The sequence below is a fragment of the Octopus bimaculoides genome, chromosome 22, assembly GCF_046866305.1.
Source record: "Octopus bimaculoides isolate indiv1 chromosome 22, ASM4686630v1, whole genome shotgun sequence".
Lineage (NCBI taxonomy): Eukaryota > Metazoa > Mollusca > Cephalopoda > Octopoda > Octopodidae > Octopus > Octopus bimaculoides.
The window spans coordinates 26020844-26033467 of NC_142949.1; the positions used below are offsets into that span (position 1 = coordinate 26020844).

The window sequence follows — 12624 nt, forward strand, 5'->3', positions numbered from 1 at the left end:
GTCTTTATAATCTGAGTTCAAACCCCACTAAGGTCAGCTTTGCTTTTTTTTTTATCTTTTCATGGTTGATAAAGATTATATATAATCATCATTTTTACATCCATATCCCATACTGTCATGAGTTGGACATTTAGACAATCCACCAGGTCAACAGACCACAGCTTGCTCCAGTGTCCTTTTTGGCATAATTCCTATAACTGATTGCCCTTTGTAACAGCTTAAAAGAAATCCTTGGGAACTTTTTTGTGGCATCCTGACTAGTGAGGCTGCCTTGTAACTTGCTAAAGAGTTCAAACTCACTAGAAGAGGGAGGATGCAAGATTCTACACGTTGTGAAGTGTAGATAGGTTAATGCAGGAGGGGTAGGGATAGGTTTGTTGTGGATGTGACTCAGGACTTCATATTTTATATGAGTGTGTGCATTATACACACACATATACAAGTTATTGGTCAATGATATTGAAGGAACCACCACACATCAGAGTCAAACATGGAAATGTGTGATTACCAAGTAAACTTAACCACACATACTTAATCTGGGCTAATCTATTTTAGACTGTTTCCATTAATATATTTAACAAATCAGAATATTAATGAGAAGATACAATAGACTAAATCACTAAATATTTCATTTTATTTCTCTGGTATCAGTAAAATACCAGAAAAGTTGACCTTTAACTTTGAAATTGATCAACTTGAAATCTTGTGGATGTTGGCTTAAAGCTTTTGACAGCCATATTTCTGATGGAATATACAACCTAGTTCAAGTAATTTTGAAAATAATCTAGACTATGGAAGGATTTAGTAAAATAAGTTTTACCTTAAGTTGGTATTTGATTCATATTCAACTGGTAGTGTTTGAATAATATTCTTAATGCTGCAATTATCTCACATGCAGCATCTTTCAGAGCTTGTCACTAATTCAGTCATTAATCAAATTGAAAACTTAACATTTTTGAAGAGGACTGGTCCCTCGCTACATTTTGGTCCAGTAGAAAAACACTATAGGAGAGTAATGCCACCAATCAAGTTTAGATAGAAACAACATTTTTATTTTAAAAGCAAAATATATTTATCTTAGCTTCAATGATAGGAGAAAGCATGAAGAATTTCATAGTTTACGTCCCATGCAACAAAAATTTGTATCAAGTTGTAAGTTAAAATATGAAAAAAAAATAAAAGGCAAAAAATTGGATTCAAGTATAATTAACTTTATTTTAAAAACAAACTATATTTTAATTAAGCTTAAATGAAATAGCTTAATTCAAGGAATTTCATGGTATCAATCTCATGCAATGAAGTTTTAAAAGAAAAAAGTGTTTGTTTCTCAAACTTGAGGGTGATAATATAGTTCTATTAGGGGATTTAAGGTCATCAGCATCATTGAAGTAAGGAAAAATTTAACAACACCACTAATTGGCACATTATTAATTAGTATAATATCATAACCTGGAAAAACATGGATTACGTGGAAAAATGTGAGCAAGAGAAATAATATTAAGATTATAAACCTGGAAAAGTACAAGACAAGAAAAGTTTTACTTAAAATATTGCAGCTAAGGATAAAATTTGAATATTAAAAATTTTATTTTAATTTACAAAGTAACATTATAATTAAAAAAAGGTACCATCATTTTGTTAAAATATTGACACACTAGAATACTTAAAAAATGAGCCAGAAGTACCAATATAGCTAAAGTTTTATTCCAAGTAGAATAGTATATATAGTAGGCAAATTCATTATGTAAAAAATAGGCATTCTTCAAGGCTAAAAATGTGAAGACTTGTCAGTAACTCAAGCAAATTTTACTGTGAATTTGTTATATATTTCAGTAAAATCTACCGATAACTAATTTTTGTATCTATTTATTGCACTAATTTCTAATAATTAAAAAAATGAATTTCTTTTAAAATGCAAAAAATGAGTTGTTACTTCTATTAAAAATAAAAAATAACAAATAGAAGTAATAACTTGTAATAAAATTTTAATAAAAGCTAATATTTTTCTAAATCTAAATATTTTATTTGAAATTTTATTCTAAGCTGCAATATTTTACATTACTTCCAATGTTCGACTGGTACTTATTTTATCAATCCTGAAAGGCAAAGTCAACTTTTGTAGATGGAATTAATGTTAGTCAAGAATTTGTCATAACCAAAATCTAGGCTCAGTCTTGGCATGTCCAATTTTTTTTTCACTGAAGAATGCTTCATGGTCATTAAATGTACAGTAGTATGTTATTATGTAATTATCTTTTTAAAAATGGTGATAAATTGGCAGAATCATTAGAATCTTCTTTGTATTACTGAAAATAAGATTCAACCTGCTATAGATACAGACACTGACATTAGGTACACATCTGTTGGGAACCTTACAGGGATTTGTACCTGTTTCGGAACCTTATATTGCTAATAATTGTATTTTTATCAGGTGAAATTTAATGTCAGCAGTCTCAAAATCCAAACAATAGACTCCTGCTTCCTCCTCACTATATTCCAACATCTTATGATGCACTATGCTTAAGTGAAGGCATGTAGCTTTGTAGTTAGGGTGTTAGACTCTCCTTCATAAGATTGTGGTTTCAATTCCTCAACCAGGAGATGCATTGTGTTCTTAATCAAAACAATTGATTTCACATTGCTCCAGTCCACTCAGTTGGCAAAAATGAGTAATCCTGTGACAGACTGGCATTCCATCCAGGAGGAAACATGCACCACAAAAATTGGCCCTTTGAGTCTGACTCAGTAAGGATCTATGTCTGTAAACTTTAGACTTGTAACTGACAAGAACTAACATATTTGGAGGAATTACATCTAAAATTTCAGTTGTAATTATCTGCCTTTTTTTTTTTTTTCAGGATTCTTGCAGTGAATGCTGTTAGTATGTACAAACGTGGGAGACTTTCATCCGTCAACATAATTGGTAAACACATACCACCACCAGCAGTTGCTTCAACGAGTACGCAGAATGTCAGTGCTAATGTGTCCACGATTGATAACCAGTCTATTACCGTCTCCATTTGAACCAGGTTCTGATAATTAAAACAAGATAACTGAAGAATAATCCAAGACTTGTACTAAACATGAAGGAGTAGTAAATGGTAGAAAAATCTGCTAAAAAAAATTCTGGATTTAGGCAATTTGTTCATTCTTTTGTATTCTGACAGCTTTGTTATCTCAGTTATACAGATACTTTATCTTAACTGCCAGGCTAGTTTAGAAAGTATCTCGAGACATTTTGGCGCTTTTTAAAAAATCTTTTATACAATGCTCCTAAAAAAAAAAAAAAAAAAAAAAAAAAAATTACAATTCCTTTTCCAAATGGTATAAAACTACTCCATGAATCAAACTAAATTAAACAAAATCCTACACACAAAAATGTTGCTACTGCCATATCAACTGGAGTACAAGTGCAGCTTCAAATTGTGCTTGACACCCCATGTTTTTGTAGTTAAAAACTAAAAAAAATTGGTAACATTGTCTTACAAAATGCCAACTCCTAAGTAGCAGCTATAGTTATTTATTTTTTAAGGCAACATAATATCTTTCCACCACCATTTTTCAACATTTAACAGATCATCAGTAACTGTCATAATTTCTAAATTAATCACTTTCAAAATACTAAAAGAATTAATTACCATGTGTCCAAGATGGCCACAGTCAGGTGTTACCACTTTCACAGGTTTGTTGTGTTCACTGTTCTGATTTTGAGGATACAATGCTGTCTGCCACTGTCCCCAATTGTGACAAAATGTTTTAAAATCCTTGCATTATACACGAGTAAAATATAGTAACTGATTTTAAGATCCTCTCCATAATGTATTATTGCTCTTGAAAGGGGGCAATCAAAAGAAATATTTGAAGAAAATTTACCAAATTATATCTTCAGAATCACTAAATAACCAAATAAATGGAGTCATCTGACAATTTTCATCATCATCCCACACTATAAAATACAAAGATATTTTATTGTAGTTCTCTACCAAAAACCCTTTAATCTTCACTTTTCTAATTCATCTGGCAATATTTTTTAATGAATTTGACTAAATTTTAAATTATGATATATATTCAAAATTTTTATTTTGATAAATTTATTTTTCTTAAAAAGTGTAAATAAAAAGCTTCTGTGATTCAAGACAGATGCAGAACATATTTTGTAGTTCTAGTTATATTTATGAGAGAATCGTCATTGTATTCAGATACACATGCATGAATCAAACATCAATGAAGAATTTTTTTTTTTTTTTTGGCTGGATGCCTTTCCTGACACCAACCCTCACCTATTTCCAAGTAATGTCAATCCCCCAGTCTATCACACCACAAGAAACCAAGACAGGCTTTTTGCAGAGGATTGCAGTCAAATGTTTGAACAGCAAGTTTTTCATTGACGATCAGCAAATAGAAATAATCCCTCAGTCAATCATGCACGCACACAGTATCTGATGGGTTCAAATATTGTATTGTGTTCCAATATCTGTTTTGGCATGGTTTTTACTACTGTTTGATTCACTTATCACTTTACTGCATGTATTGGGTGCTAGTTTTCTTTCATGGTGCTATCACTGGCAAGGTGAAAACCCACAAGACTAAGAACCCTTCAACTGAATGGAGTTGGGAAAAGTGGCTATGCTACGAGATGAGGTTAAGAGGAACAAGGACAGAACAGGTTTCTTGCTGCAAAGGAGCTGTATGACTACTCATAAAAGTTATAAAAGAGAGGGTGGGAATGACCAGGGTGGGGCTGAAAATAGATAAGTGGTGATGAGGTGTCAAGGTGAGTAGAAATAGGTTTTTGACTTTCTATTCCAGGTGTGTTAACCCAATGCTGTTATTGTTAGCTTTACTTCACATTCAACCATTAAAAATAAATGTTATATAGACACACACAAGCCTCTGTACCAATTTCACTTACAAGGCACCAGTCAGTCCAGACTTATATAGAAGACACCTGTACACAGTCCCACACAGTGGCAAAATCTCAATGCTATATGTTATAATGCTTGTGAAAGATATTAATTTCAATTTGAGCACAAAGGTAATCTCGGGAGGGTTTAGTATTTAAAGGGTTAACAGAATAACCATCAATAACTATAATAATTAGCTGGAAAATTCAAACTCAATGTTTGAAAAAGCATGTTTATTTTTTTTATACAAAATTGCATAAAAGTTGGAGATTCATTTAATCAAAGTTTTATATTCATATGAAATTCACATTCAAATAAAACTTTTTTAAATTCTTACAAAATAACTTGCAATATAAATGTTAGGAAGGTCAAACAGCTCTACGAACCATCAATGTTTTGGATTGAGCATTCTTTAATCACTAACGCTCTGGAAATCTAAAGTAGTCCATTGTTGCTTTGCTTTTCTCATAATTTCCTCTCATGACTCAACTTATTTCCCTTTCAGCATGGTTTTCACTTTGGGAAAGAACCAGAAGTTGCACTGACTTCTGGCAGGAGAGTAGGAGCCTGTCGAACAAATGGCATGTTGTTCTTGACCAGGAAAGCTTGGATTATGAAGTTCAAAAACTGACTATTTTTTTCACCAACACTCTCAACATGCACAAATCCATTAAAATGGAATGCACTGATCCTGTGCTTATTTCCACTTAGAAATTTCCTGAATAATTGTTACACGACCGACTTGCATAACTGCTGAACTTTCTCAACTGGCTCTGTTTCAGCTTGTGGATGGTCTGCCCAAGCTTGCCTTGTGCTCCACTCAGGTGTGGACATGTTTGAAACAGTCTTTGATTTGAATTTTTCCCATGGCATCATCACCAAAGGCCTGCTGAATCTTTTGGATAGTTTAAGCTTCAATATCATCAAGCTTTTGGCAAGACTGTGCAATATCTGCTTGATGCATTGGGTCATGTTACATGCAAACAAGAATCCAACAAGCATGCACTACATTCTATACTCTAAGGTCTAACAGCCAGGAACTGATGCTGCTTACTGGTGCAGAAGTTTTCACACATGTGCAGGAAGGGTGGTGTCACCTCCCACCCAAAGAATTTTGCCAAGCAGCTTAAGTTTTGGTGAGAAAAAAAATTGGATACTTTTTGAACGCTCCTCAAAGTTTTGTGCACTCCTACTAAATTGGTTTCTCGTTACTATAAAACCACCTATCAATAGAAACAAATTTGGTAACAGAGGATATTACACAAAACTAATAAATATATTGGTAATTGCAAATTTATTTTGCAATGTAACTACCAACATTTATCACAAAAAAGAAAAAAAAATGGGGTTTATTGGATAAGAACACAGTTATAAAATTGATATTTAAATAAATGAGTATAGATTTAAAATATTTCAACAGAAAACATTACAACAAAATAGCGAAGTGCTGGAAACAGAGCACCATTGGTGGTGATGAAAGTCAGGGATGCCTTCTGCAGTATGGAAGTGAGATAACAGTATGTAGTCTACATTTTATCTTTTACAATAAAGAGACTGAGTAAATTGGGCATAATTAATCCTCTGAAGTTAAAATCAGTTTATGTAAAATATAAAGTTTTCTCTACAATACAGAGGAGAATTTTTCTTCATTACTACAAAATAACTGTTTCAAATCTAAAATTGTACTTCATGATTTTTACTAATAAAATTACTCTTTAGAAAATAGTTTCTTCACAGAAATAAAAGGAACAGATCACCCAAAATTGATTAATAATTTCAGCACTTAAATTTTAAAGCTAAAACTGTCAGTTATTGGGATTTGTTCCCTAAAGATAAAAAAACGGTTATATATCATTTAACATCCATTTTCTATGCCAGCATGGGTTCAACAGTCTGATGAGCTGCAAAGCTGTGTCAGGCCTCAACGTCTGCTTTGGCAAGGCTTCTATGGTTGGATGCCCTCCCTAATAATGCCAATCACTTTACAGTATATATTGTGGAACATATTTGAGAGAGGGAGAGAGCTTTATGTGAGGTGGTGAAAGCTAAAATAAGATGTAGGGAAATGCAAAGGGGTCTTGTTATAGAGAAGTTATGGAACTACCCTACACTATATAGGGAGTGGATGGGGGTAGCTGGAAGGGAGATAAAGATGGTAGTGACAGAGCATACCCAATAAATACAAGGAATATAGACTGGATCATTATATTATAATTTAATGTTTTCCATACTGGCATAGGTTGAACAGTTTGACAAGAGCTGGCACAGCCAGGTGCCACACAAGGTTCAACAGGATGTCTTGGCTTGGTTTCTACAGCTGGATGCCCTTTCTAATGTCAACCACTTTACAGAGTGTACTGGGTGCTTTTAATATAGTTCCAGTGCCTTTTTTTTACACGACACCATCACCAGTGCTTTTTTATGCAGCATCATAGCCAGCTGCTACAAGAGTAAAGGAGATGCCTGAGATTGAAGTAATTATAGAGGCATTAAATTACTAGACCAGGTGATGAAAGTTGCAGAGAATTGTAGTCTAATTAATTAGGAATAGAATTAGACTAGATGAAATGTAGTTTGGTTTTGTCCCAGGGAGAATTACTACTAAGGCTATTTTCATAGACAACTGCAAGTATTTAGCTAAGAATAAGCTGTTGTACTTGGTGTTTGTTGATCTAAAGAAAGCCTTCTACAGAGTACCTTGCTCTGTAATACGATAGATTTCAAGGAAGCTAAGGGTAGACGAATGGCAGGGGTGGTGTTTGTAACACTCATAACTACCTTACAGTGACAAATTTAGTGTTCAGGTAGGTGTTTGCTAAGGCTCAGACACCTCTTATTCACGATTGTCCTCCATGCCATGATAGGAATTTATTACTGGAAGCTCATGAGAATTTAAGATTGGAAGCTAGTGCATTGAGAAAGTTAAGCATAATGAGGAATTAGATGTAGTGTGCAAGAAAGACTGCACTGGTTTGGTCATGTGATGCATATGGATGTAGACAGTCGCATACAAAATTGCCCATCACTTCAGGTGGATGGAACATGTAAAAGAGGGAGATCTAGAAAGACATGGGACGAAGTATTGAAGGCTTATCTCAAGATGCCTTAAAAGGAAATGACAAATGACTGAGGTATATGGCACATTGCTGTACTTAAGATGACCCATCCACCACAACAGAATTGATATTCTAAAACCAGCTTGGTAATGCTTGCCCATGAAGGTCACTGATTCCACATAAAAACCACTATTATAAACCAATGGACCAAGCAATATTTTCTGTTTAGTTCATGCCACCAAAACACAAAAGAAACATTCCTTTTAATTTAGTGAAAAGGATTTGCACAATTGTGTCTGATCCAAATACTCGGGACCTTCAACTTCAAGATCTCAGAACAACAGTCAAGAGACTATCCACCCTCGCAATATTTTCAATTTCCAGGTCACGATTAGTGAAACCAGTAAATTATCATATCCTTTCCTTTATAAAGGATGGGATTAAACAAATCAAGAAAAGGAGAGGAAAGTGGTATAATTAGAGTCATGGAGAAAACACCAAGCAGTGTTTCATCTTGCCCTTTAGGTTCCAAGTTCAAATTCTGCCAAGATCAACTTTGCTTTCTTGACCCTAAAGGGATGAAAAGCAGTCAAATAACAGGGCTGGTTGTATCAACTAACTCCTTCCTCTTCCATAATTATTATCCTTCTACTTCAATTGAAAACATTGCTGTTAATGCTATTTGCTTAAAACCCTTTCACTATGGAAATCAGATATCCTCTCAAAATTATATTGCCTTTAACTGATGAAAATAGTTTTATGTACCAATCTTTCTTTTGGTGAGGAATGTCATATTTGAAACTATTTTCCACTGAGAAAATACCAATTCTATTGTTTGGTAAGATAATTAACATCACGACTGGAATGAACATGAAGTCTAAGTTATTTTACATTATGGTTGCCTGTTATGTAAATGTGCTGTTTTAAAAATTATTTTCTGCTTTCATTCTCAGACTGTTAAAATTTTACTAAACCAGTAAGAGAATGTGTGAAATATGCAGCACTATATTTCAACTTCAATTTTTATATTTTCCTTCAAAATGAATACCCAAAAGATGTCAACAAAAAAAAAAAATGACGAATCTGTAGTGAGGCACAAGAAGCCAGCGTCATTTTGAACGAGATCTCGCCAGTAGCCATTGCCATATGCGAGACAAGAAAGAGATGTTGCCTGCAACCATTTGCCATGTGCGAGACGACAACGAGACTCTCGCTGGCAACCAGTATTTAAACAAGAGAACAATGATATTCTCTCTCTCTCACACTCAACACTGAGAAACACTGTGAAGCCAGCAGCTCACAGCAGACTCTTGTCCTGCTCCGACTCCACATGCTTATCTCCAGAGGTAATGAACCTCACGTGCACAGAGTTAAGACAAACCACGTGCTGCGATAAAGATGGTTACTGAGAGTGAACCACCTGAACGAGAACTCTAAATAAACGGCTATTAAATTGTGCTCTACTTGTGAACTTAGTGTTCCAGATCCTTGAAACTACAAAAATAATTATAGTGGGAGGAGATACTCCACGGGTATCATAAACCTTCCATTCCATTATAAATCTAATAATACAATTAAATTATGAGCACTTCAACCATTTAGCATTTAAACTAATCAAATCCAGCCTAAATATACTTAAATCTTCAAACTGGCTATATCTGACCTCTCACACCGAACCTACAATGTCATTCTAAAAAACAATTGCTTTGTAATCTCAAAGCTACAAAATAATGAACAATGAATACAAAACAATGAAAAAAGCTTTATATAAGACAGTAATCTGAAGGCTAAAGGATTACACGGAAAGGATACAGTAAAAGAAGCAAAACAGAGTGGAAGGGATGTGGTCCAACATGTGGAGATCTTGACCAGAGGAGGGGGAAAAAGATCCCAGATCTAATCCATTTGCCCAGTGTAGTTGATGTGCATGTTGTGGCTGAGAGCAGAGAGACAAGAAATTTATGTGTTACAGTAAGCCACTTTTCTGGCCTCCACAAGAAGTGGGAGAGAGAGGAGTCCCTCCCATTCACCTGCCACTGATGATGTTGCAGCCCCAATGACAGCAACAGCAGTAACATCTGCACTTAGAAGGAATGGCAGCAGCGAGACCGGTAACAGAACAAACCTCAACTACCCAAGAAAATATCCAATGAAACTCCGTCTACGCTCCCTCACTGCAAAGTTTTCAAACACACATACACATGCAAAACACTCCCTCCCACAGCACATCTTTCCATTCTGAAAATATATTGCAAAGAGGGACAACTGCACAACAAAAATTTTAAAGCTACCCTTGCTCTGAACTACAGCAGCAGCAAAACCGTACCCATGCTGAACACAAACATTAACCTTAAAGAAAAATGTACAGAAAACTGCTACACAAACAAAAACACTTCAAACTTTGTGATGATATGAAACAAAGACTGATGTCCTTATTGCACAAAAGCAAAACATTGAAATAGAGAAGTCTAGCACTTTCAATGTATCAAACAATTTGAAATTATACTGGCTTTGGGGACAAACTATTGAAGGAGAATTTTCCAAATGACATAGGAAGTCTGAGCACAAGGGCCAGCAATAGGCTCCTAAAAGACTTCAAGGAACCCCTATATTTCATGAAGACCAAGTCACAAATCTCCCAAACCATCAGATGGGTAAATAACCCATTTCTTTTTCTACCAACATAGTATCTTGAAAAGTGGGGTGTGTAAATTACATGTGGCCTGGGATCATGTGACCATCAGCAAGACCATGATTTGTCATGCACCTTAGCAACCACTTTTGGTAACAGATTTTTGCATCACTTGGTTGGGGGTGCAAGGTGGTGATATTTCAGAAAGGCCTGGGCCTTGAAATACACTCAATCTTTCTGGACCCAGACAAGTTGGTGGTCCTGAATGTAAACAGTAGTGAAGACGGTGTCTTCAGACTAGTCATCATATATCCCTTATTGGGGAGGAATGGTTAGATTGCTTCAGGCGTCTGGAGATTATCTTGGTAACTTGCTGCCCATTAGTACAAGTAGGTAGCTGGAATGCCATCTTGAATGCACATTTAGATTTGTGAGAGATTAGCCGATAAAATTTGGTGCAAGAGCCTTGCAAACCTGCTCAGTCGTTTCCAACTAGTTGACAGATAATGTCTGGATTTCTCAGATGTGCCAGTGTGGACATGGGAAAAGAGTATTAGGTCATCTAAACAGAATATTTTGTACACCAGTTGATAGGATAGCATAAGTCCACATTTCAAACTGGTTTGCTACACAGACCACAAGCTTGTGATCTGTAGTCAATTTAGACTTCATAGGAATGGATCCAGGTAGTGGAAACTGAACAAGTCTTTCTCAGTGTGCTAAGCTAAGAGAGATACCAGAATCACAAAATAGCACTGCAAGTTGATCAGGGCAATCAACAACTAATGGTGGTTCACCCTGAAAAGGGCTATTAGAATGGGGTCACTAAGGTTTAGTAAGGAACTTGTTTTAGACTTCTCTATCACTGAGGGAGAGCTAATTAGTAATCCAGAAAAGGCATTGAAGAATGGCTTTACAACCAGTGTGCTCATGATGAAATTGTCCCTTGGCCAGTTGAACATGAAGTATGAAGATTGCATTGTTGGCAAAACATAATATAGGAAGCGTTGGCTGGTTCTATGGGGAAGAAATCAGTGTTGGATGATATGCTCTACAAATTTTACTTTCATATGCCATATTTGTTTGGTGACCACTTGACAAATGTCTATTCAAATGGCAGAGGAATGGAAGAATTCCCAAACCTGGAAAACACAGCATACTGCTACTGTTGACAGGCCACAATGGATAATTTTAGGCCTGTAACTGCTAAATGCAGAATTCAAGATTTTGACCAAGGTATCAAGAGATTGATGCTTGTCATTGATGCAACATGTGCCATCCCCAAAAGGTCTGTCCATGTTAACCTCCACCTCATGTGATAAATCATAAAGGTGCCCCCACCCCCACCCCCATTGGGGGGGGGCGGTGGAAGTCGTTGAGGAAGTTGGCTCCATGAAAAGAAAAAGAAAGGTGAGCAACAATGGTGCCACCAGCAGAAAAGGCTCCGTCAGTGGGAAGTGTGCCACTGATGGAGCAGCTTAAGGCCCCTTCCCATGAGGAGGAGGAGGAGTTTGTCCTTTATCACGAGGGAGGGCCTGTGGGAGAATCTTTTGGATGGCCCGGGCGACCGAGACCATAGGTACTGAGACTGCACAGGCAGTCTAATGTGGCCTCCGCAGGTGGCTGCGGAGGTAATAGAACAATGTTTTGTCAAGGGTCATAGCAACCTTTGACAAGAAGGAATTTGATTTCCTCTGCAGGTGGCAAGTCACAACATGCTGCCCCACTTCAGGAATCAAACCTACATGAAGTGGAAGGATGAAAGAGGCATTAAAAAAAAGATCAGAAAATGAAACTGCTACAAAGAACAAAGAACAGGATTGTGGCAGGACATGATTGCCTGTGTCCTACGTTCTGGATACGACACCTAAAGAAAGAAATACGACAAAAACAAAAAAATTAAAATCCAACACCATCACCCACTTCAGCTAACAAAGCTCAACCATGCAGGCTACAGATGACAAATGTGATTTACACAATTGCAAATGCATTATAAAATGTTATAGTAACAATAATCCTTTCTACTATAGGC

At 35.8% G+C, this 12624-nt stretch overlaps 2 protein-coding genes across 6 annotated transcripts in view; one reads left to right on the plus strand and one right to left on the minus strand.

The window, feature by feature from the left end:
- LOC106874178 (uncharacterized) overlaps positions 1-4152 on the plus strand; it is a 57453-nt gene extending 53301 nt beyond the window's left edge. For all 3 annotated transcript variants that reach the window (XM_052975779.2, XM_089339875.1, XM_014921833.3), the window contains exon 14: positions 2859-4152. In XM_052975779.2, coding sequence (XP_052831739.1) covers positions 2859-3024 — 166 coding nt within the window. In that variant the 3' untranslated portion in view covers positions 3025-4152. The remainder of the gene's footprint in view (positions 1-2858) is intronic.
- Positions 1-12624, minus strand: part of LOC106869879 (N-glycosylase/DNA lyase) — a 93272-nt gene that overhangs the window by 65882 nt on the left and 14766 nt on the right. The window lies entirely within an intron of this gene.